The sequence below is a fragment of the Carettochelys insculpta genome, chromosome 16 (assembly GCF_033958435.1).
Source record: "Carettochelys insculpta isolate YL-2023 chromosome 16, ASM3395843v1, whole genome shotgun sequence".
Classification (NCBI taxonomy): Eukaryota; Metazoa; Chordata; order Testudines; family Carettochelyidae; genus Carettochelys; species Carettochelys insculpta.
This window is the reverse complement of record NC_134152.1, coordinates 39,291,957-39,318,094: the sequence shown is the minus strand read 5'-3', so window position 1 is coordinate 39,318,094 and position 26,138 is coordinate 39,291,957. Positions and strand designations below refer to the sequence as shown.

At 41.7% G+C, this 26,138-nt stretch overlaps 2 protein-coding genes across 7 annotated transcripts in view; one reads left to right on the top strand and one right to left on the bottom strand.

The window, feature by feature from the left end:
* Nucleotides 1–14,478, bottom strand: part of IL4R (interleukin 4 receptor) — a 28,020-nt gene extending 13,542 nt beyond the window's left edge. Inside the window, exons 1-3 of one of the 5 annotated variants that reach the window (XM_075010964.1) lie at nt 14,222–14,478; nt 13,426–13,644; nt 2,660–2,773 (exon numbers count right to left, since the gene is read on the bottom strand). In XM_075010964.1, coding sequence (XP_074867065.1) covers nt 2,660–2,732 — 73 coding nt within the window. In that variant the 5' untranslated portion in view covers nt 2,733–2,773; nt 13,426–13,644; nt 14,222–14,478. Of the gene's footprint in view, nt 1–2,280; nt 2,384–2,659; nt 2,774–13,205; nt 13,360–13,425; nt 13,645–14,187 lie in introns of those variants that run through there. The other 4 variants (XM_075010968.1, XM_075010967.1, XM_075010965.1 and 1 more) reach the window with 4 other exon arrangements.
* A 111-nt stretch (nt 14,479–14,589) lies between these two features.
* Nucleotides 14,590–26,138, top strand: part of NSMCE1 (NSE1 component of SMC5/6 complex) — a 54,934-nt gene continuing 43,385 nt past the window's right edge. For both annotated transcript variants that reach the window (XM_075010973.1, XM_075010972.1), the window contains exons 1-2: nt 14,590–14,676; nt 17,204–17,346. In XM_075010973.1, coding sequence (XP_074867074.1) covers nt 17,229–17,346 — 118 coding nt within the window. In that variant the 5' untranslated portion in view covers nt 14,590–14,676; nt 17,204–17,228. The remainder of the gene's footprint in view (nt 14,677–17,203; nt 17,347–26,138) is intronic.

Here is a 26,138-nt window from a genome sequence, read left to right as displayed (position 1 = left end):
GATTTAAGTGATTGCAAGTCAAAACAAACAGATCAAAGTTACTAAGCCAACATAAACAAACATACCAGCTACTTCTAATACACTAAGAAATTTGTTCCATGTAAATTCTTACTATAAAGAGATGTTCTAATCACCCCTTTCATAAGCTAAGCAGCTTCCTGGCTTGGGTGAAATCCTTCCCAATCTTCAGTCTTGTATGTTTCCAGCAGGTATCCTAGGTGGACACAGGAGCGTGTCTGGCCACTCCTCTTTGTTTGCTTTCCCTCCCCTTTATGTGCCCTTTCTCAAAGGTGGGAATTCTGTGTGTTCAGACTCTCACCTTGAGTGGAGAAGTACCAGATCCAAAAAGGGTTTCAGCATCAGGTGGACTGGCTGCATGTATTTGCAGGACCAACCACTGTTTGGGCTTACAGGAAAAACAAAACCATTTTCAGGTTGACGATTTGATTGCTGAGCCATGAAGGTCCCAAAGTATCACTAATGGCTTTTATTAGAATACCTGGACTGATAAAACGCCCTTCTGCTTAGTATTTCTAAACTCTACATATAAGATGGACACAGAAATAGGATATACACACTCGGCAGATTATAAGCTTCAAAATGACATGCTACATCATTTGTTTTCTAAAAAGCGTCGGAGTTATGCATATAAGCCAATTTTCATAAAGCAAGGGGGGGGTGGTGGTGGTGGTGGTGGTGTGTCAGTTAGGTTTACAATTTCAAAATGCTCTTTACCTAGTCTATCCGTTGTGAATTTCACAAAGTCTTTTTTTAATTAAAAAATTATTTTTCCTCAAAGATAGATTTCAAAAGAGCTCAGTGTATAAGCCATTTTTGAATCAGCATAGATTGCAATCCCTCTTGATGTTAGTGGACTTACTTTCTTCTTGGAGATGTAAAAAGCTCTATTTTTCCCCAAACTATTTTGACCATCAGCTTTAGTTCATGTGACCTTTTTCTTCCCTTATCTTTTACCATATTCTATTTTCTTTTATTGTCTCCCTTTTTCATCTCTAGCAGTTTTTTTTTAAATCTCAGATCTTTGAGAATTTCCTTTTGAAACCACATACAGTACAAAGTTTACTTTCAATTTGTATAGTTGAAAAGAGGAACTGAGACACTGAAATTCTTTTATGTTCAGGAAAAACATAACAAAGCAGCTTAAAACTCATAAGGAAGGAACAAACCTGTACAACCAAACAGACAAAAACCAGGTAAGAAAATTCTGGAAAAGCTAAGCACACTCAAATCAGATGACTTAGCCAATATACACTTATGGCACTTGGGTGTTCTCCTATTTAACGCAAGTGCAAAATTCCCAATATCGTCACTGGAAGTAAAACCAGGACTGTGGGTAATCAGGGAATTAGCTAATGCAATTTTTTCTGTTACAGACAGATTTGTCATTTTTTAAGCCATGCACGACGGAGGTGCTAACAAAAAGACTGTATCAGAGGTAACACATAGGACTGATTCTCAAGAGACTAATGGAGGAATCCAGGCAACTCATCCTACCAAACTGCCTTTTATCCTCAAGCAGTCCTGTGACATCTCAAAGGCTAATAAACTTATGCCCAAATAAATCTGTTATCTTCTAAGGTGTCACAGAACTCCTTGTTTTTGCTAAATAGACTAATATGGCTATCACTCTGAAACTTATCCCCAAGGAAATACCGGAAAGATATTAAGAAAAAGTCCCCAAACATCCAGTGCCGAATCCTCCCTGTTAGATATGCTGTACTTCAGTGGTCTCCAGAGGGTAACCAAAGAGCAGTGAGCAGTATTGGAAGTTTCATAAAAGTTAAATCTTATCAGAAAAAAACGATCACTTAGAAATAGACATAATTAGTGGGCAAGGAGCACATAAAAGACATCATATATATATAGGCCTCAGTCATTCTTCCCTATCGATGCCCGAAAGGGCTAGGCAGCAGGATCTTTAAGGTTTATTTCAAAAAGCTTCCAAGAAGTGTTCTCAAGTAGTGGGATTTGAAAGGGATCACAACCTCTAGAGGGAAACCCTACACAATCTGAAGCATCTGTGCACTGGTCTGCTGTTCTCCCCTCCTTCCTGTTAGTATAAAAAAGAGCCATATTGCTGTTGGCTGAGTCTCTGCATGGTGGGCAGTGTCAGTCATGAGGGAAGCCACGGGAACTTTAATATTCTATCCCTCCTGAGTAGTAACAGAGAGAGAGCTGTGTTAGTTTATATACTATCAAAACAAAAAAGCAGTCCAGCAGCACTTTAAAGATTAACAAAATAATTTATTTGGTGGTGACCTTGTGAGAGAGACCCACTTCTTCAGAGCAGATATCCACTGGGATAACCTTGGGCCAGCAGCAGGCAGTGCTGCACAGAAGGCAGACTACAGCAATCTAAACGCTATAAACAAAGACAGATTAGAAACCCTGTTGTAACAGCAGGGGAACACAGCCTCTCCAGACAACTGTTTTAGCTCTTTAAAAATTCCCGAGTGTTCCTTCATTCGCTTTGAAAACATCAGTGGAAGAATAGACAACTGAAACTGCATTCTAACATATAAATATTATTTGCAACAGATATTGTTATGGCTACTGAATGGTGGTAAAAATGTTGCTTGCTAAGTGTTGTTGATAAATAATTTTTAAATGAATTAAGTTACAGCATCAGCAAACTTACTGTGATATGCTGCACGTGAAAAGAAAAGGATCCATAAGGCAAGTACTGCAGCCTTCAGGCTGTCAGCCATCATTGGCACTGGTCAGTTTTTGTAGGAGAAACAGTGCTGAGGTCCTGCCAACAGAAAACATCAAAAGCTTAGATGAATGTACAAACTGGTCACACAGTTCTTTCTACCCTTGACCTTGCATATTGCCCCCAATGCCTACTATTAGCACATCCAGTGTATTATGAATCCCCTCATGCTTTGACACAGTAAAGGGAACAAATGGGCAGAAAAGCATATTACAAAAGAGTTAAATAAGTTCTTTGCAAACGTCTTCACTGCAGAGAATGTTGGAGAGATACCTACAACAGACACACTCTTTTCAGGTACTAAAGATGAGGAACTGCCAGAGACTGAGACACCAAAAGAGAAAGTAATGGAACAAAATGAAACATTTAAGAGCAAAAAGTCACCATGATCAGATGGTTAAACGCAGAGTCCTGAAGAAACGTTAAGACTGAAGCGGCCGACCTGCTAACAAAGATGTGCAATTTCTTATTAAAACTGGCTATTATCTCAGGAAACTAGAGACTAGCAAATACGACACTATCCTTTAAAACATGCTCTGGGAAGATCCTGGGAATTACAGACTTCTGCTACTACTACTTAACTCAGACTACTGAGCTTTAATTCCATTCCAGGCAAATTTGTAAAAACAGCTATATGGAGAATGACAAGGTGCCCCTTTTTGTAGTTCGAGTCCCCAACCTCTGCCCCTGATTGTATGGTTCAGGCTGCAGCTACCTCTGCTGTTCTGGCTGGTTAGCTGGTCTCCTTCCCTTCTCTCCTCACAGCCAGGACTGTCTGCCTTGCTGTGGGAGGGGTACCCAGATACTCTTCCCTGCCGTAGCTCCCTTACAAGCACTCACTTGACTCCTTATCTGTTTGGCCATTTCCTTCACAATGGCTCTTCAAACTCCTCAACCTCTCTCCTCTCCTCTCCCTCCCTCCCCCCCGCATCACCCAGTCTTGACTGGGATGCTTTTAAGCCTGCTGGCAGTCAGATCAGCTCGCTCTCCTTACTTGATTGAAGATTGCTCTCACCTGTGTTGAAGTACTAGCTGCTTTCCTAGAGCTGCCTTCTCCTCCATCCTAGCAGAGTCTGCAGGCCTCCCTGTTATAGGAGTTATAAAGCACCTAGATGACTGTCCTATTACAGGGACAAGTCAGTATAACTTCTAAAAAGGAAAATGGTGCCTCAAATGCTCTAGCATCCTTTGGGCATATCAAGTACACAGTATTGTGTTTCACAAACTTAAAACATTTGGGTATCCCTTTCAGGACTTTGGTCTTATTAGTGTACCCCCTCTCCCAGTGCGCTTATCTCCTGACTATTAGTAATTTATTTTCTGCTGCATATCCCTTGAAATCCTTTCACGTAGCCCACGTGGGAAACACTGATTAGTGGATAAAACAGAATCAAATTACATGATGTGGAATTTCAAAATTCCTTGACAAAGTCTCTTAAAACTATTAAGGGAACAAAGTGGCCTTTGTGTGGGATATTTCATATTCTGCATGAAAATATGCTTGTAAATATGCCTATGCCTAACTCAAACACGCTTTATGCAAAATACTTCATATAACATATCATTGGAAATCTAATAATCCTCTGAATGTGTATACTCCATTTGCATGCATGTGTGTTTATGTATCGGAAATCTGGATATTGATTATAAATTTATTACCAATGTGTTCAAGTTGGGAAAAAAACTACTTCCAGCCCATAGAATACCAGACTGTAATGGACCTCAAGAAGTCACCCAGTCCAGTCCCCTGCACTCTCAGCAGGACCAAGCAAGCCTGCAGGAACAACAATGAAGAAGCCAGACACAGAGCTAATACCCCATTAGCAAGCGACAACTGAGTATGTTCTACAAAGATGTGTGCATGCTCATTGATGCTGGAATCCCACTTGAATTTTTCCACTTTTCCACAGAGGTGGTATGGAATTGAACAATGGCTTCTTGCTCTAGGGAAATTCTATACAAGGCAAGAGAAGCAAACTATGATGGCTCAACTGGCTTTACAGACTACCTCCCCCACCCCATGGGATACATGAAAACACCTGGGGGGAAAAATAATTGATATGCTTGTGAATATGAATACACCAAACTCAGGGTTGGAGGAGAACTGCTGGACCCAGGTTAGAAAGGACACCTCTGTCCTGAGAAGAACTTTACCTGAAATAAGAACTAGTGTAAGAAACTGCAACTGAGCAGCCCTATTTAGGATCTACTCTTGTTCACCCCACAGGGGCAGGAGGCTAGAAAAGGTGCCCCTAACATAGTCCAACTCTGTCCCTGATTGAATAACTGTGACTACAATTGAGCAGCCCTATTTAGGATCCACTCTGCTCACCCCACATGGAAAGGGGGCTAGAAAAGGTGCCCTAAACATAATCCACCTCAGTCCCCCGCCTGGATAACTGCATCCAGTGGGTTCACTTCCATGTGGTCGAAACTGAACTGTAAATTTGGAACAAGGAATATTCAGACTCTAAGGAACAACTCAGACAGTGAGCGAACCAAAAGATACACAGCTATTATTGCCCATAAGCTGTGACAATTCAACATCAATATCGCTGCCCTGGCAAAAACACATAGATCAGAAGAAAGACAGCTAAAAGAAGAAGGCAGAGAGTACATGTTTTTCTGGAAAGGAACCCCAAAGCAAGAAAAATGAACTCATTGAGTAGGATTTGCCAGCAAGAATGAACTGACAAAGATCCTATCTGAAGTCCCTGTAGGCATCAATGAGCGTCTCATCAATCTCCGCATGAATCTTGCCAAAAACCAACAGGCAACTGTCATCAGTGCTTATGCACCAACTCTAGATGCCGAAGATGACGTGAAGGAGAAGTTCTACACCCAACTGGACACAGTCCTGGAAGACATCCAAAGATGACAAGATTATTTTCTTAGGGGATTTCAATGCCAGGGTTGGAAGAGACGCAGATCTCAGGCAGTCTACCACTGGGAAAGAAGGAGTTGGCAACAGCAACCCCAATGGAGTGCTCCTCCTTACAAAATGTGTGGAACACGAGCTAGTCACCACAAACACCCTGTTCTGCCAGAAAAATAAATTTACAACGTCATGGCAACATCCTGGATCAAAGCACTGGCACCTCATAGACTGTCTTCATCCGCTCTCGGGACTGGTGTCATGTCCTTCTCGCACGTGTGATGACTAGTGCTGATGACTGCTGGACTGAGCACCACCTTATTTGAACCACAATGGCAACTAGGATTGTCACCAAACGGAGCAGTCAGAGGTAACAGATCTGATGAAAGATCAATGTACAAGGCTTGAAGGACCCCATCAGATGAAGTAACTTCCAGATAGAGCGCCAAAGGAAGTTGCCGACAGTATACCCAGAAGATGTGGAAAAACACTGGTGTCAATTGACAAATGCCATCACTGGAGCCTGTAAGGAAACCATCAGCTACCAGACCAGGAAGCATCTGGACTGGTTTGATGAGAACGATGTGGAAACTGAATACCTGAATGAGGCAAAAAGTAAAGCCTTTACGGCCTGTCAAAGTGGCATCAATTGCACGACGAAGAGAGAAGCGCATGCCAAGGCTAAGGCAGAAGTACAATGTAAAACAAGGACTCTGAAAAACCAGTGGTGGACTGAAAAGGCACAAGAACTCCAGCATCTTGCAGACATCAATGATACAAGAGGTTTCTTCAGTGTTACCAAAGCTTTTTATGGACTGAGAAACCATGGAATCAATCCCGAGACCAAAGGATGGTACTCAGCTCTTGAAAGACCACAAAGCTATTGCTTCTTGCTGGAGGAAGCACTAACACAAGCTCTTAAACTGCCCCTCCACCATGGTCCTAGAATCCCTTGACCAAATCCTTCAGCAACAACCTAGAGATGATCTTGTAACACTTCATAGCATCATAGAACACTAGAACTGGAAGGGATCTCAACAGGTCATTGAGTCCACTTCCCTGCCCTCTCAGCACGACCAAGCACCATCTAGACCATTGCCGATAGTTGTCTGTCTAACCTGCTCTTAAATATCTCCAGCAATGGAGACTCCACAACCTCCCTAGGTAATTTATTCCAGTGTTTTAACCACCCTGATGGAAAGTTTTTCCTAGTGTCTAATTTAAGCCTCCCTTGCTGCAGTTTAAGCCCACTACTCCTTGTCCTATCCTTAGAGGCCAAGCAGAACAGTTTTTCCTCCCTCCAACAGCTACTAACACCTGCCTTGTCTGTGATAAGATCTGCAGCTCCAGAATTGGGCTGATCAGCCATGAATGGACTCAAATAGGAGGGTGACATGAAGATGTCCTACTCGTTATTGAGTGATTCAAAATGGTCACAAGTTTTAAAAGAATGTATTGCTTTCTAGTTTTCTCATATGAAAAAACACAGTGAAAGTCTTGGAAATTTTTAAGCTTAAAGGTTAAGGCTTCAGAAAGTGATCAAGAACGAGGAGTTAGGATGGAAACTGTTAAAGCATTTCTATTTATCACACACATTACCTGAGAAATTGAGTTATCAGCGTTTGGAACGGACAAAAAAAAGTTACTGACCACTGTAACAAGTATTTCAGAAAGGACATAGCTGCCTTTGGATTTGAACAGAATTTTCTGCATCAGAAAAATTGGAACAAACTCTCCAAAATACATATTAGTGCTTTTCGTCTGGATTTCTGAAGAGGGGAAATGGTTGATTTCTAGTCAACTGATGAGTAATAGCATCTCATGACCACTGTTCCAAGAAACCCTTAAAAGATTTGGCACAGAATTCCACATTGCGTAAGTACATCTACAAATCAACAGAGCCCAAAGCAAAACGATTTTGCCACAAAAATAGATTGCTTATGTTTTGGTGAAATGGATATTGTTCAAAACAGCTAAATGTATTTTTTCTTTCTAACAAAAGCAGTAGATTAATAAATGATGCCCAGGAATAAGGAAAACTGTTGAAATATGAATAGTTATTCCATATGTATCCCCAAAAGTTTTTCATAACTAATTATAAAATAAACCTAACAGTGTATGTCTTCAAAAATGCTTTCTATACCCTTATTTCACAATATCCTGATGAACACAAATATTGTCATTCCCAGTTTATGTTAGACAGAAATAAGGCAAAAAAGAGATCAAGGGACTTGCCCACGACCAGAGGAAATCAGTGTCAGAAACCAAAGTAGAATTTGGAATTTCCTGTCCCTAGTTTAGGCCACTCCCTTCTCTCAAAAAAAATGTGATGGCCTACAGTTAATACAGTAAACTCTTTCATATCCAGCATTCTATCAACCAGAATGCTCAAATAAAGGGTATTGTAACTATAAGTAAATTTTTAATCACATTTTCCATAAGTACAGTATAGTGAAAGTAAATACAAATAAATACAGCAAATACAGTATAAGTTTACAGTGTACAGTACTACTGTTGGTAAATAAAGTACTCTGCATACATTTTTGTTTGTTTCTTAATATCTAATCTTGTCTTTCTTTAGTGTTATGCATTGCTAGGTACACCTCTCTATTATCCAGAATATCTGAATATCTCCCAACTCCTGGTCCTGGAGCTGCCAGGTATGAAAGAGTTTACTGTATAAGGCAAAACATCACTAATGTCCAGCCCAGTTTTTCAAATACATTTTGCATATAAATACTTCATTTTACATGTGCACTTAACATAACTATTACATATACTGGGTAACTGCATACATGTGTCTCATTATAGTCATTTCCACCCAAGATTTCCCATCTTACACAAGTGAAAATTGTGCTTGTAAATGAGTATCTAATTTGTTTCAAAATTGGGAGTTTTAAAGAACAATCTGTTTCACCCTTTAGATCTGATGTGTCTGTTACAGTCAGAACCTAAGATCAATATAGCAGTACAGAAGGGTGGAATAAAACTTCCTTATATCGTTAATGAATTTGAAGATTAAAGAGCTTACAAGCCATGACCACACAAGGATTTAAGAAACAACTTGTGTCATATCCAAATCTGAAAATAAAGATGCCAGGAAACAGATTTTATAGCATTGCTGTATTATTATTGGTATTTTATTATTGCTATTACTTTTTAAAAGTAGAATAGGGTCTCAACATTCTCCTACTTAAGGCGCTGTCAGCTGCCACTTCCCTGGGGCTCCAGGCAAGAGCGCTGGCAGCCAGGCTCCTGACAGGGAGTGGCTACCACATTAGCAAAATGCAACATTTGTGACAGGGAAAATGAAGGGGTGAGAGTGTGTTGAAGGCCGCTGTCCAGAGTTAAGAGGGTGAACTAATTCTTTGTATTACATCATTTGTTATTTCTTTTATTATGAATGGGTGTGACAACTCAAATAATCACAACCCTTGCATAATTATGATATATAAAATAAACATAACATTTTCCCTTCGACTCTTCTCCCCTTGTTTTGTCAACCCATTAATCTGCTTCATGGGACAACTTTCTCACTTACACGAAGTTAGCTGCAGGATCAAGGCCTTAGCTTGTAGAGTCACAAGGCAATGTACATGTCTTACTTTACATCTCTTGTGCACACCCATGATGATATATAAACAGTTCCCTCTTTATTTTAAGCTTGGTCACTGCATAAGGAACATTTTTACTTCAGAATAAGGAACAAAACCTTATTTTTACATGCTGTTTGTCAGCGACACATTCCTTTTGACTACTCTCCCTGTCTGGCTGTTCACTGTACATGCCATTCAACATGTCCTAACGGTAAGTGTCTGAGGGTCTGACTACATAAAATGAAGCGTGTGGCCAGTGATAAGAAGATTCATCTAAATAAAGCTCTCTAAATAAATAGGGGAAAAGAGCTTTTCATAAAACAAAGGCAATTTCTCTTCAGTAAAACCTAAACACCTCACTGTTGTTGTTCTACTTAACATATAATCAGATTTGTGCATTCCAAGATGAACATTCAAAGGGAAGAGGAAGGGCCAAAGGTCAAAATATGTCATTTTGGTCTATGACTAGGGTGACTGTATTTGACCTTTCAAAAAAAAAAAAAAAAGACATCCCTGAGAAGGAGTGTGTGTGTATCAGTATCTGCCACCTCATGTTATTTTAATGTACTAAAGTATACATAAGAAAACAAGCAGTCCTGTCGCGCCTTAAAAACCAACAATTTATTTGATAGGTAATGAGCTTTTGTGGATAAGACCCACTTCATCAGATCCACAAAAGCTCATTAACCAATAAATAAAATTGTTGCTCTTTAAGGGGCTACAGGACTCCTTGTTTTCATTGTGAAGTTACAGGCTATCATGGTTACTCCTCTGAGACTTTTGTACATATAGTACGTTAATACGAGGTGAATTGGTAGATACTGATACAGATATACTGCTTTTTGGGGTGTCCTATTTTATGGAAGTTCCAGTATGGTCACCCTGTCTATGACCCACCCACTACTAGCTTTATCTGCTAGCAAAAGGGTATTTTCTCAGATAACCTAGGTCTGAAAGAAAGTGCATGCTTAGCTCGTCTTTACTTTTTACCTACTATAACAATTACAAATCATTTTGGGCCCATATCTACGGAATTCTAATGGCTGACAACCGTCAGAGACTGAAAATAACAGATGATGATTGCTATAAATCTGAGGTCAGCAATCCCCAGCATGGGTGCCAAAAACGGCACGCAAGTAGGGAGCTCACTCACAGCCATGCTGCCTGTGGATTAACAAAAGACCAGCTAATGCTACCAACCATCATCTAATTGGTAAAACTCTGCATCTGAATTTATGTGCTAATGTAGCTGTGGTAAGTAGGAATATTAGTGACTTTAAAAAGGATCACCAGCACTGGAACTGTACATAGAGGTCAAAGGTCAAATTTCAGCACTCTGCCTTGGAAAGGTTGCTCACCCCTGGTATTAAGTGACAGCTATAGGCAGGACTCAGTAGAATCCATGGGACATTTGGATGAAATTAGTATCTCCATGACTTATCCTTCACTCCTATCCTATCCAAACACACATGACTATAACTCAAAGCTGAACATTTTTATTTCATAGGAAAAATGTTGACTTCTGTGATAAGGGTGTAACAGAGTATCTGGTCATATGGCTAACAGTTAGTGCTACTGGCTACTCATAGCTCCCCCAACCAAGTATGTAGTGGGTGGCTAGCTCAGCTTCTGTCTCGGCTTGTGCCTGGGATCAAGCAGTTTTCCATGCTGCTGGTCTGCATTTAAAAGGCTGAGCCACGCACAGGCCGGCTGAGCTGCTATCCCCACTGTCTACCCCTGCTGCTCTCTGTTTGAAAGGCTGAGCCACACATAGGCTACTTCACATTCTGTCCCTGCCATGAGTACCTGTCTCTTCCCTGTTGGGGAGGGGAGAAGAACCCAAACCCCACTGCTGGTACAGGAGCCGAGCCAGCCTGTGTGCCAGCAGTTAACCAAGTAACAGACAAAGTATGGCAGTTACTCATTTGCCAGATTATTTGCTCTTTAACATATCCTGTGATATCTTGGAAAAATACTGTGACACTGGTAAATCAGGTACCATCTCTTGCCAAGGCTGTAAGCATCAGCTAAGCCATGACAAATTCACAGCTGGAAACCGACCAACTCATCTGTATATTAGTACTGTTCAAGACAAATGTTACATTTGTAAGGATGTGTTTAGTTTTTTTGACTCTATAAAATGGTTGTAAATAGCTGTATCCATTGATCTTACTTATAATGTCTGTATTCCATGCTACAGTATGTAATACAAAAACAGATGCTCTACCTCACCCATGAAGGAGGACCATCAGAACTAAGCGGGCCCCTGTGAAACAACATGATTAAGGCTATGAGTTGGTGACAAAACATGTGATTTTACGTGACCTCCATGACTACAGCCTTGGGCAACAGGGCTCCAGCTATTAGCCCAGAGTGGCAAGGCCTGAGCTTCCATTATTTATTCATGGGGAGCATGAGGCCACTAAATACCTGTGCCAAAAATCTTAGCTTTAATCATGATACAAAGACTACTAATTGCCCCTGCACAGGCTATGTACAAAAGAGCTTGTCCAATCAATTTTAATTTTAGAAGAGAAAAATAAAGATAGCTATCAGGAAATTTTTCCATCCCTTTCCTGTTTGGACTCTCCCTGTGCTGGAGCTAGGAAACAAAAGCAAAGAGCCACAGGCTCAACCTGGGTTAGTCCTAAAAGGCATTCAGTGCTGACAGATTACTATAATTTCATCACCTTTTGGAATCACAGACTGTTACTCTTGTGAGTAAACATAGTTGCCTGATTTAACCTGTAAATAGCTCTCTCATTTCTTTTTCCTCAATAATAAATCTTTAGTTTGTTTACTATGTGATGAGCCACAAACACTGACTGATGTGTGAGACCTGAGATACAAACTGACCTGGCAAAATGCCCACTGTCAGGATTGGAAGCAACTTGAATATTGTATGATTTTTGGAGAAGAGCAAGCATTTATAACAGAGTTAAACCTACCTTGGTGAAAAGACAGACTGGCATGCCTAAAGGCACTTTCTGTAACTCCATGGTAAAACCACTATATTGCTTCCAGAATTCACATTTCTTACCTGGTTGGTGAAATCTCATTATAGACCACATCACTAGTTTGGGGTGTCTGTTCTATTTTTTTTTGCAGTCTGCCCTGAGGTTGACACTTACAATCATGACCACTGCAGATGGTGTGACAAATACTCTATTCCAGGGGTGGGGAACTCCTCTGCATCTGACCCCCTTTAAAACATCTGTTTTGCATAGTTTAATTCCGACGGGGTTGGATCATAAAGCTGAATTTCATTAATATCTAGATGTTTTCAGTATTTCCACAGCATGAACATTTCTTAGTCAGTCACCTAAAACTAGTCCTCCACATTTGTACCTGTCACATTCTATCATCTGTTCTCAGATGTGATCAGTACTGCTTTATAAGCCTCCAGAAAAGATAAGGGAACATTCAGCAAAAGTAACTAGAATTCTGTTAATTCCTGTGCTACTTGTATCCAGTTCTAACAACTGAATAACTCTAATGAAACTAACAGAGAGGAAGCCGTGCTAGTCTATACACTATCAAAACAAAAAGCAGTCAAGTAGCACTTTAAAGACTAGCAAAATAGTTTATTAGGTGAGCTTTCGTGGGACAGACCCACTTCTTCAGGTCTGGCTATGGTCTGAAGAAGTGGGTCTGTTCCACGAAAGCTCACCTAATAAACTATTTTGCTCGTCTAATAAAACTCTTTTCAAACAATTCCAGCTGCAGCATATAGGACAAAGCCCAGATAGGAAAGACAAGTATTACGACTCCTCCAATCACCAGTGCAGGAAGGCTGGATATTCAATGTGTAGGAGAAAAGTGGAAAATCTTTTTATACTTTCCAAGAAGATAAATGTAAATACAAATCAAGTCAGTAAAACATACAGTACACAACCCTCTTTAGCAAGTAATCAGATAAGGGTAAAAACTTTCTTCAGCCACATATTAAACAGTGAAATATAGAAAGAGGTGGGGGTGGAACCTCTTTGGTATAACTTGCCTGATCCAATCTTCATTTTCAGAGCTGGAGAGTGAATTGTGCTATCAAGCAACTGTCGCAAGCCTGTGAGTGGGAAGCGCTGTTCTACTGTGCTCTTCATTTTCACAGCAAGCATGGTACAAACTTATTTCTTTCAATGGGTAAACATTATTGCATATGTTCTTATTACATGCACCCTCCCACGCAGAATGGAATTTACATTCCCAGCCCACTCATTTACCTTTGCAAATAAATGCCTTCTTCTTTTACATAGTACAGCCCTACCCAGCAGAGTTCCCAGCAATGACACCACAGAGCAAGCAGAAGGAAATGATTTGTGACTCAGTGGAAACACCCACAGAGCAGACAGCTTCCTTCTCTTTTATTCTCCTCCCTCCGTGGGACTCAGTTCTCACCAATGGCAGCATTCCCTTTTTCCTTCCCCTTCACAGGCGTGATCCTAGACAATTTAGACACATTTTGTGATTTTAAACAGCAGCTCATAGACCTGTGGCATTTAATTTTCAACCAGAGCCCTGGAAAACAATTTGCATATTCTCAAAATGAGCAGAAGCCACGCAGCACCCTTACAGGCTCTGTAGATATCTCAGAGCTAAAATTCCATGTAATGTTGAGATTTTTCAGTGTATAATTTGGATACTGGGCTTTACTCAGCACTGTTCACACCAGGCTTTGCGATGTCTTTTTATTCTTGAAGAATTAGCTTACAGAAAACAAATCCTGCATTTTGGCAGGGGGTTATAACAGACAACTATTGTGGTCGCCTTATAACAGATAACCCCATGTGGCCCCTATGGCTTTCTGGTTCTATAAATCAGAGGCAGCGCCTTCTAGTATCAGCTCGCCCAGTGGGCTTTTGGGGAAGGACCTTCCCTTGCAGGTTTGCAGCCAGAGACGTCACTTACGAGGGCGCCTGAAGGAAATACGCTTGGCTGCGGACCGCTGCAATACAGCATTTGCCTCCCCAATGTCCTTGACTTACACTACAAGGAGCATTTCCTCAATGCGAAGCTAACCTGGGTGACACCTGGGCTGCTGCTCCTGGTTCAAATGCCGCCTACACGCAAAGCCCGTACGCTGAGTGCGTCGGGGCTCGTAACACAAGCAGAGTGAGGCTCGAGTGCTGCTGACACGACCTCCCTGCAGCCGCAACCACCGCGCCTCGGCGCCGAGCAGCGGCCAGCCCGCCTGCCGCTGCGCCCATGGAAAGGGGCTGGGGGGAGCCACTGAGCGAAGAGCTCTTCGGCGTTGAGCCGCCCTCAGAGCAGCGCGGTGAACGCCAAGCCAAGCCACGCCCTCCCCCAGCGAGCCCGCGGCTGCGGCCCTGACGCACGCAGACGTGCCGAGCTCATCGATATCAGGTGACCGCGGCGAGCACCGAATCCTCGAATCCCGCCCAAGAAAGAAGAGCCAATCAGGCGCGGCTGGTGGGTGCGCGCGGCTAGCCGGGGTGCGGCGAGGCGGGTGCAAGGTAGGCTGGGCGGGTCAGGGTCGGCTGTGAGGTGGGGATCGGTTCCGAGTGCGAGGCTCAGGGGCACGCGTGTATAAGACGTGAGCCCCTAGGCGGGCGAGAGGCCTCCAGCGCTGCCCATGCTGGCTGCGCACTTGGCGCTGCTCGCCCGTTGCCTCTGAGCACCGCTCCAGGCCTGGTTAGTAGTGACGGAACGTCACCTCCACGTGACGGCTCTGTTGCCCCGCGTGACATGAATTGGGTGGGCCTCCGCTCGTTTCCGAGTGTGACAAGCAGCCGCGTCCCTCCTGGCTTTCAGCGGGGGCCCCGACAAAACAGCAGCGGGGCAGCACTTGGAAAGTAATTTGTTCGGTTATGAGCTTTCATGGCTGTTGAGCTGAAGAAGTGGGTCTGTCCCACAGAAGTTCATCACCAAATAAATAATTTTGTTAGTCTTTAAAGTGCTTCATTAGTGCTGCTTGGTTTTGTTTTGTTTTGTTTTGTTTTGTGAGAATACAGACGAACATGGCTACCTCCCTGTTACTGTTCAGTGGGTGCTCCATTCAGTCAGAAGGCCAAAGGTCACAAGATTAGATTGTCTCCTCTGCCGGGATCTCTAGAGGAGCTTTTAGTCAGTTTATTTAAAAAGAGAAGAAGCCCCGCATACCCTGTGAACCTTTTGTGAATTACCTTTTAATTCAGTCCCTAACACCTCTGGGAAATCTCTGTCCCTGGCAGTATCCCCTCTGTCTGGTGGTAGGTTTGAGAATGTGGGGAGTAATTGAGCTCTTACAGTTTTGTGGTGTGAATAGAGAAGTTATGAGTTTAGTCCCTAGTGTGAAGATGTCAACCTTGTAGCACAGTTTCCTGTGGCATCATTTGGAACTGTCTGGAAAGTCCAGAGAGTAGAAATAGTGTTCCATGGGTCAATGCTAAATAAAACATTCAGGATTTTAACCTTTTTTACTATGTGCCAGTATGACTGGCAAATATGGGCAAAGTTGTTCAATACACAATAGGGTAGTGGCGCTCAATCAGGGATATATGTACCCCTGATGGTGTACAGGTCTTTGGGAAAGAGGGTACATCAACCAATTTAGATATTTGTCTTGTTTTATAACAGGCAATATAAAAAGCACTAGCAACATCAGTATAAACTAAAATTTCGTACAGGCAGTGACTTGTTTTATAATGCTCTGTATAATGAAATGAAAGTACAATATTTATATTCCAATTGACTTACAATTATATGATAAAAATTAGAAATTAAATCATGTTTCACTTCTGTGACATTTTTCTATTTTTGTCTGATTTTGTAAGCAAGTTGTTTTTTAGTGAAGTGAAACTTGGGGTAGGCAAGACAAATCAGTCTCCTGAAAGATGTAAAGTAGTCTTGAAAGGCTGAGAGTCACTAGTTTAAGGTAACTAGCAATGTTTCCTCTAATCTTTTCCATCCATGTGCAGAATATGTATCTTTTTGTGGACCAAGGAATGTCTGAACTTGCAACACCAGCAGAAATGACACCTAGCTCTGGGTGCACTGCTAATCAGCTGGACAGCATTTGAATCTCTCATGAGCAGCTACACAAGTGCACAGCCTACAGGGAACACTGGAAAATAGTGTTTATCAATTTGATCTAATACTTATTTCTGGCCTCTTTCTTAGTGGGCTATGGATTTTCTCTTCTTGAAGATGGTGTCCCAAGAGGTGGAGAAGAGGTTCGGAGGGATGTTTTTATTTAGCACACTGACCACATGTTTGGTTTTGTATGGTCTAATCAGACAAGGCAATAATATTCAGATAAAATGACTAGTAAGATGGATTCAACACAGAACTCTACAGTCCAGTTTACTGATTGTAACAATAGTATCTAGCTTTAATATAATGGTTTTCTACGGTGGATCTCATAAAACATTAAAAGATTAACGTCAGAGGAGACCTTGAGAGGCCATCTAATGCAACCCCTTGTTCAAAGGGGGACCAATCCCAACTAAATCTCATTGTACTTTTCAAATGCTGACAGTATCATTTACCCCATTTTACAGATGGGGAAACTGAGGCATTGGGAACTGTAATACCACTGTTTTATTTGGCTAGTGCAATGGCATACTGGATGCAACATTATATTTTGTACTTGAAAGATTCTTGTGGAGTAGTGGTAGTGTCTTCATAACAAATACCCTGACACAATGTTAAGCCCTGTGGGCACTCTGAGTTAAATCTTGATGAACATACTTGTTTGCCTGAGTATACTTTCTTGTCTCACTGGTGTGTTCACGTTTTCTAGAAAAGTTGGGGGGTTGGAGGTAGAACTGCAACTTCTTAAAGCTAGATGTGGAACTCCTACAGATATTTGTGAAAATGAAATCTTTGGAATCTTTTATAAATATATTTTATAAATATAAAATAATTTGTGCTATTGGGAGCTTATTTTTCTTTCCTCAGTATCAGATCTGGATCAGTTTGCAGAAGATATTTACAAATGTGTGTGTAGATAAAATTTTTGCTTGTCTGTGTGCACCTAATTCCATCACATTCCTTCTGCAGCTTTCTGAATCTGACTAGCATTTCAATGGCTACCCAGATGACTGATGGTCATCGACGATTCCTGCAGGTGCTGATGTCTCATGGCATAATGGAAGGGTCGCTAGCTAGAACACTGCATAGAGACTGCTGTGAAATCCATAAAGGTTAGTCTTTCCTGAGAAAAACAACAGCATAGTGCATGAGAGAACAATAAAATTGGGTTTCTTACTCCATCATGCATGTTCTGAGTGTCCCAAAGTGCTTTCTAGAGCTACAAGTTAGGCAACATGTTTACTTGTTGATAAATTGTGTGCTCAGGAGTAGTACTTGTCAAGACTTATCAAGACCACATTTACTTAGGAAAAAGGTTGGTCAGGACATTACATAAGAACAGAAGAACGGCCATACTGGGTCAGACCAAAGGTCCATCCAGCCCAGTATCCTGTCTGCCGACAGTGGCCAGTGCCAGGTGCCCCAGAGGACGTGAACCGAAGACAATGATCAAGTGATTTGTCTCCTGCCATCTGTCTCCAGCCTTTGACTGAAGGCTAGGGGCACTATACTTTACCCTTGGCTAATAGCCATTTATGGAGCTAACCTCCAAAAATTTATCAAGCTCTATTTTAAACTCTGTTAGAGTGCTGGCCTTCACTGCCTCTTCCGGCAAGGAGTTACACAGGTTGACTGTGTTCTGTGTGAAGAAAAATTTTCTTTTATTAGTTTTGAACCTAATACCCATTAATTTCATTTGGTGTCCTCTAGTTCTTACGTTATGGGAACAAGTAAATAAATAACTTTTCAATATTCACTTTCTCCACACCATTCATGTTTTTATATACCTCTATCATATTGCCCCTTAATCTCCTCTTTTCTAGACTGAAAAGTCCAAGTCTCTCTAGCCTCTCCTCATATGGGACCCTTTCCAAACCCTTAATCATTTTAGTTGCCCTTTTCTGAACTTTTTCTAATGCTAGTATATCTCTTTTGAGGTGAGGAAACCACATCTGCACACAGTACTCAAGATGTGGGCGTACCATAGTATTATATAGGGGAAGTGTGATATTCTTTTCTTATTTTCTATCCTTTTTTTAATAATTCCTAACATCCTGTTTGCTTTACTGACTGCCGCTGCACACTGTGTGGATGTTTTCAGAGAACTATCCGCTATAATTCCAAAATCCCTTTCCTGATCTGTTGTATCTAAATTTGCTCCCGTCACATTGTATGTATAATTGGGGTTATTTTTCCCAATGTGCATTACCTTACACTTACCCACATTAAATTTCATTTGCCATTTTGCTGCCCAGTCACTCAGTTTGCTAAGATCTTTTTGAAGTTCTTCACAATCTACTTTGGTTTTGACTATCCTGAACAGCTTGGTATCATGTGCAAACTTTGCCACCTCACTGCTTACCCCTTTCTCTAGATCATTGATGAACAAATTGAAGAGGATTGGTCCCAGGACTGACCCCTGGGGAACACCACTAGTTACTCCCCTCCATTGTGAAAATCTACCATTTATTCCAACCCTTTGTTTCCTGTCTTTTAACCAGTTTCCAATCCATGAAAGGATCTTTCCTCCTATCCCATGATCACCTAATTTACATAAGAGCCTTTGGTGAGGGACCTTGTCAAAGGCTTTCTGGAAATCTAAGTATATTATGTCCACTGGATCCCCCCTGTCTGCATGTTTGTTAACCCCTTCAAAGAACTCTAAGAGATTAGTAGGATACAACTTCCCTCTACAGAAACCATGCTGACTTTTGCCCAACAAATCATGTTCTTCTACGTGTCTGACAATTTTATTTTATACTATTGTTTCTACTAATTTGCCCAGTACTGACGTTAGACTTACCGGTCTATAATTGCCAGTGTCTCCTCTAGAGCCCTTTTTAAATATTGGCGTTATATTAGCTGTCTTCCAGTCATTGGGTACCGAAGCTGATTTAAAGGATAGGTTACAAACCACCATTAATAGCTCTGCAATTTCACATTTGAGTTCTTTCAGAACCCTTGGGTGAATGCCATCTGGTCCTGGAGACTAGTTACTGCTTATCTTATCAATTAATTCCAAAACCTCTTCTACTGACACTTCAATCTGGGACAGTTCCTCAGATATGTCACCTACAAAGGACGGCTCAGATTTGGGAACCTCTGTAATATCCTCAGCTGTGAAGGCTGAAGCAAAGAAATCATGTAGTTTCTCTGCAATGGCATTATCTTCCTTGATTGCTCCTTTTATGTCTCTATTGTCCAGGGGTCCCACTGTTTTTGTAGTGGGTTTACTGCTTCTAATGTACTTACAAAAACATTTTACTATTGTTTTTTGAATTTATGGCTAACTGTTCCTCAGAATCTTTTTTGGCTTTTCTTATTACATTTTTACACTTAATTTGGCAGTGTTTATGTTCCTTTCCATTTTCCTCATTAGGATTTGACTTCCACTTTTTAAAGGATGCCTTTTTATTTCTCACTGCCTCTTTTACATGGTTGTTAAGCCACGATGGCTCTTTTTCAGGTCTCTTACTGTGTTTTTTAATTTGGAGTATACATTTAAGTTGGGCCTCTAATATGGTGTCCTTGAAAAGTTTCCATGCAGCCTGCAGGGATTTTACTTTAGTTACTCTACCTTTTAATTTCTGTTAAATTAACCTCCTCATTTTTGTATAATTCCCTTTTTTGAAATTACATGCCAGAGTGTTGGACTGCTGTGGTGTTTCTCCCAATACAGGAATATTAAATGTTATTATGTTATGGTCACTATTTCCAAGCAGTCCTGTAATAGTTACTTCTTGGACCAGATCCTGCGTTCCAGTCAGTACTAGATCGAGAATTGACTCTCCCCTTGTGGGTTCCTGTACCAGATGCTCCAAGAAGCAGTCATTTAAGGCATTGAGAAATTTTATCTCTGAATCCTGAGGTGACATGTACCCAGTCAATATGGGGATAATTGAAATCCCCTATTATTACTGAATTTTTTATTTTGATAGCATCTCTAATCTCCCTTAACATCTCAGCATCACTATCACTGTCCTGGTTAGGTGGTCATTCATATATTCCTAGTGCCATAGTCCTATTAGAGGAAGGAATTGCTATCCATAATGATTCTATGGAACAATTTGATTCATTTAGGATTTTTACTTCATTTGAGTCTATATTATATTTTACATATAGTACCACTCCACCACCCGCACAATCTGTTCTGTCTTTCTGATATATTTTATATCCCGGTATGATTGTGTCCCACTGATTGTCCTCATTCCACCAGGTTTCTGTGATGCCTATTGTGTCAATCTCCTCCTTTGGTATGAGGTACTCTAGTTCACCCATCTTATTAGACAGACTTCTAGCATTTGTGTAAAAGCACTTTAAAAAACTACCACTATCTATATGTCTGCCCTTCACTGATGCATTGGATTTTTTTTTATATGTGACTGTTTCTCATCTGATCTGGCCCATACTTTACCATCTCTCGTCTTCTCTTTCTGACTGAGTTCTAGGAAATCTCTATCAATGGAGTCTCGTCTCAGAAGTCTCCATCTGATCCACGTGCTCACCTGCACCAATCGGCTTTCCCCCATCTCTTAGTTTAAAAACTGCTCTATCACCTTTTTAATGTTTAATGCCAGCAGTCTGGATCCACCTTGTTTTAGGTGGAGCCCATCATTCCTGTGTAGGCTCCCCCTACCCCAAAAGTGTCCCCAGTTTCTTATAAATCTAAACCCTTCCTCCCTACACCATCGTCTCATCCACACATTGAAACTCTGAGGCTCTGCCTGTGTACCTGGCTCTGCACGTGGAACTGGAAGCATTTCTGAGAATGCCACCATAGAGGTCCTGGATTTGTCTCCTTCCTAGCAACCTAAATTTGGCTTCCAGGACATCTCTCCTACCCTTCCCTATGTCATTGGTACCTACACGTACCACGACCACCGGCTCCTCCCCAGCACTGATTATAAGTCTATCTAGATGCCTCGAAAGATCCGCAACCGTATAGAACCTGAAAGATCCAGGTTCTCCTGGAACCGTATGGTGACTTGCCTGCCTGGTGCGAAGGTTGCAGATCTTTTGAGGCATCTAGATAGACTTAGACTTATAATCAGTGCTGGGGAGGAGCCGGTGGTCGTGGTACATGTAGGTATCTAACTATCTATATTTCTAATGATCGAATCCCCCATTACTAACGCCTGCCTCTGCCTAACAACTGGTGTTTCCTCCCCCGGAGAGGTATCCTTGGCACGAGAGGATACCATAGCACCCTCTGGAAGGAGGGTCCCAACTATGGGATGGTTTCCCTCTGCTCCCATTGACTGCTCTCCTTCCCCGAGCCTTTCATCCTCCTTAACAGCATCAGGGCTGTCAGACTGGAGGTGAGACAGCCCTACTATGTCCCGGAAAGCCTCATCAGCGTAGTTCTCTGCCTCCCTTAGCTTCTCCAGTTCGGCCACCCTGGCCTCCAAAACCCGCACTCAGTCTCTGAGCGTCAGGAGCTCCTTGCATTGAGTGCACACATACGCCACCCGCCCACAGGGCAGGTAGTCATACATATTACACTCAACAAAATAAACAGGATAGCCCCCACTGTGCTGCTGGGCTTCTGCCTTCATTGCCTGCTCTGATTTAATTTAATTATATATGGGGATTTTAAGTAAATGCTTCAGATGGGGATTATTATAAAGATTTATGTTTAAGGGCAACAGAATAACTAGCTCTCTCAAAACTCCCTCCTGTTAGCAATCACCCAGGTCACAAGCACCTAGTCACCTGCCAGCAGGGTTTATATGCTCTGGCCTTCCTGATAGCCCCTCCTTCTGACTACAGCTCAGCTCAGCCAATCAGCACACAGTGTTCCGATTCAAACCTAATCAAGGCTAACAGCTTCCAACTGCCACCCTGAGCACACGGCCTTTCAAACAAACAGACAGCTCAGCACTCCAAACACCAAAAAACGGACAGGCACAAGCCCAGAACTCCCAAACACAAAAAGCCACACACTACAGAGAGCCACTTACTCCAAGCTGCTGTGGTTTGCCTCCTCCTCCAGGAGAGCCCTCTCAAAACTCCCTCCTGTTAGCAATCACCCTGTTCACAAGCACCAGGTCGCAGGTTGAGGTTATAGCTGACACTGACTCATTTAAAAATGGGTTCTCTCTTGTTTACCTGGTTATATGCCAGAAAGACTATCAGAAGGGATCTTGTTTTAATACACTCATCCCTTGCTATACGAGCACAGTTGGTTCTCACCTTCTGCTCCTATGTGAAAACTCATAAGAAGGACACTAAATTCCCACTAAAATACATGTAAAAGTCTCTGATTTGTTCCAAGTGCTTGTAATTTGATGGAGTGGCAGCATGTGGTGCTGCTTTGAAAGGTAAGTGAACTTTGGATTTGGAGTATGGCTGTAAAGGGTTAAAAACCTGGTGGTGGGATTAAGGCTTGATCTAGTTGGATCCATGGGGAGAGTGGGATGTTAAGACTGCAGTGGGCTGGGTTTGTGGGACAAGTAGGGTGGGGTTTAGGCTGCTGCAGGTTGAGTCCCTGGGGCAGGCCATTGGGGAAGTTAAGGCTGTACCAGGTTGGGTCTGTGAAGCCAGCAGGGTTTCAGGCTGCAGTGAGTTGGGGCCGTGGGGCGGGGCAAAGGCTGTGGCAGGTTGGGTCTGTGGGGCTTGCAGAGCGATAAGGTTGCAGTGGGTTGGGGCCATGGAACCGGCAGGGTGTTGAGGCTGCAGTGGGTTGGATGTGCAGGGCTGGCGGAGGGTTCAGGTTGCGGTAGGTTGTGTCTGTGGGCGGGGTCAGGCTGTGGCGGGTTGGGTCTGTGGGGTGGCGGGGGTAAAGTTTGTATTAGAGTGGAGGAGTTCACACGTCTAATGAACAAAGGTAGGTATATGTGTCCCTCATTTTAGCGAGTACTTGTAACTAAAATAATCATTTAATGAGGGATGAGTGTACCAGACCTTATGTGAGCAACAGAGGTTCACTTGCACAGATCTGATTGCAGGACTTGGGCCTAACTATACAAGGGGAAACAGGAAAACTGACTACAAATATACAAAGTAACAGCTGAATGAAAAGGAAATGTTCTTGATTTCTCTGAACTATAGTATTGAGGTGTGTTACGTAGGTGGAAATATTTCAGAATGAACTGCACATTTTAAACAGGGAACTGTGTATGTCCTTCCAAAATGAAACATGTCAGTAGTTCTAGACTGCATTGTTAAATCTGACTGCTACAGATGTGTATCAGCCTGAGCTACATTCCTGGCTAGTGTATAGCCTATAGAAAGTTCTAGTAAAATAATGGTAATAGTATGAAAAGCCTAAGAAAAAGAAATTAAAAGTTAAACCTATTTAAAGCTTAACAAAACCCCACAATCATTTCCCCCATTTTAAAGATGGGGGAACTGAGGCATTGGGAACTGCAAGTGTCTTTAGAATTGTATATTTAAAACTGCAGTCCCATAAAGTTTGTTTACAGCCACAAGTTCTGGCTGTCAGTATTCAGTACTGTTGTTTAATTCTAATTTACCCCTAAATGTCTTCTTAGGGCTCAGTAAGTAGTGGAAGTGTTGGTAATGCTGCTGGACAATACAGTAGGGTCTCCACGTTTGTGAATTTAATTATTCATGAGCTATTGCTTCCCCCAGGGCTCTGGGGCGAGGAGTGCCAGTGGCCGCTGCCTCCCCCGGGCTGCAGGCAGGGAGTGGCTGCCATATTCACAAAATTCAACATTTGCAAGGGTTCTCCACACAGAACCCTCGAGAATGTTGAGACCCTACTGTACTGACCTGTGGTTTGGAAAATTCTCTGGTTTGGTACTGGTCAGGTCCAGAGAGTGCTGCACTACAGAGGTTCAACCTACATAACATATTTGCTGGGGAGTAAGAGAAGCATCTTTCAAGGCTATCTCTTTCCCCGCACTTGACTACATATTCAGTAAGGTTGAGTCCCTCTAGAACACAAGAGTGAACTCCGTACATTATAAAACAGGGATTTTGTTTGTGTGCATTCAGTTTAACTCAGTTGTTTTTCAGACTTCAATGGTATAGGAATATGTAATTAATTCAGTTATGTTTCAGAGAGCTGCTTGCTATCTATAGTAAACCTTCACTAATTTTGAAAATGTAGACATAAACTGAAATTAAGCTGAAATGAGTAACATTATTAGTAATATTTATCAGTAAATGATACAATCTGATAAAATGAAAACTAAATTGTTGACTTCAAAACAAACACTGAAAGCATCAAAGGTCACAAGATTTACCTCTCACTTATTTGCAAACAAAAGTAATTAGTACAAAGATATCTACAGGGTTAGGTCTATAGATGTTTGTGAGTAGCTTTACCAGCGGGTGGTACTAGTCAAGTAAAGTGTTTGTAGATAGGTTCCCTTAGGATCTAATCTTTAAAGTTATCAATATAACTTTTCTGTCCAAAACGTAGTGACTTGTGTTATTTAAGAAAACTAGCTTATTCTCTGGATCTGAGAGGAGCCAGCTGATCTGGTTTGGGCACCCCAGAAGCTTCCATTAGGAGCTATACTGGGCACACCCCTCTGGGTAGAGGCCCCATTGCTAACCTAGAACACACTGGAGGGATATCTCGCATCTGGCCTTGGACTGCTGGAGAATGCCCCAGGAGGAGCTGGAACCTATGGTGGAGGAAAATAAGGTCTGGTCCTCCCTACTCTCCGTGCTACCATGGTGACTCTTACCAGGAAAAGTAGCATAAAGGGAAAAGATGATGATATGGGCATACCATTACCTCTCTTAAATTAACTTCTTATTCTTCACAATCTCAAATTAATGGGGAAAAATAAATCTGTTATGATTGCAAAGAAAACATAAACATTATGAGCTGAACATAACATTCAGAAACACATACATGAGTCTGCAGAGAACCTGAATGATAACAGAGTTGTTATTGCCACAAGGTGCATGGATCTGTCTATGTAGGGGTTGTTGCAGAATCAGATTATGTATGAATTTTAAAGCGCACAAACTCTCCATGTGGAAGTATTTTGCACTAAAGGTGGTGTTTTTTGTGGTTTAGCTTAATCCATTTCCAAAGTTAAAAAAAAAAAACTATTCCATTTTATTTCTGCATGTAGAGAAGCCATAACTCTGATGCCTAATGATAACTGATTTGTTACCATGTTAGCTGTTCCATTCCTCATATGAGAAAGGAGGAAGAGAGATCACAGAAATGCTCAATCTACTGTGAACTACATTTAATTTTAGCACCAGTGGGGCATTTGGGAGAGACTGCTGTTTGTTTGTTTTTTTCCTTAATCAGAATCAGTCTGGCAAATGCACTAGGCATATTCAAACCCCTTTGAATGGGAGCCAAGCTGTCAAGTTCCAATGATGCTCAGCAAATTTTATAGCTTGGTTCCACTTCTGATATTTCCATAAGAGATAAGAAAGTGTCATTACCTCTATAAAGTACTGGTGAAACCTCATCTGGATTACTGTCTGCAATTCTGGTCTCTTGTATTGAAGAAAAATGGATTAAAACTGGAACAAAGTACAGACAAGTGCTAATAGGTTATGAGAGGGGACTTAAGGAACTTGGCTTGTTTATCCTAACAGAGTGAGGGCTGAGAGGGGAGATAAGAGTGCTTTTTATAAATACGTAAGAGGGATAAATAACTCTTCTCCCTCATTAGGGTGTTTAAGTTAAGCACCAGAATTGGCCATCAGTAAGTTTAGGCTTGAAATTAGATGAAGGTTTCTAATCATCAGGGCAGTATAGTTCTGGAATAGTCTTCCATAGGGAGTCATGGGGGCAAAAACCTTAACTGGTTTCTCAACTGATTTGAATAAGTTCACAGAGGGAATGGTATGAGATTACCAGCAATAGCAAGTGGCCCATCCATGACTGTTAGTAGCAGTTGTTGCCAATGGCTCAAGGGACATTGGATGGGGAGGGTACTGAGTTTATTATAGTAATTTCTTT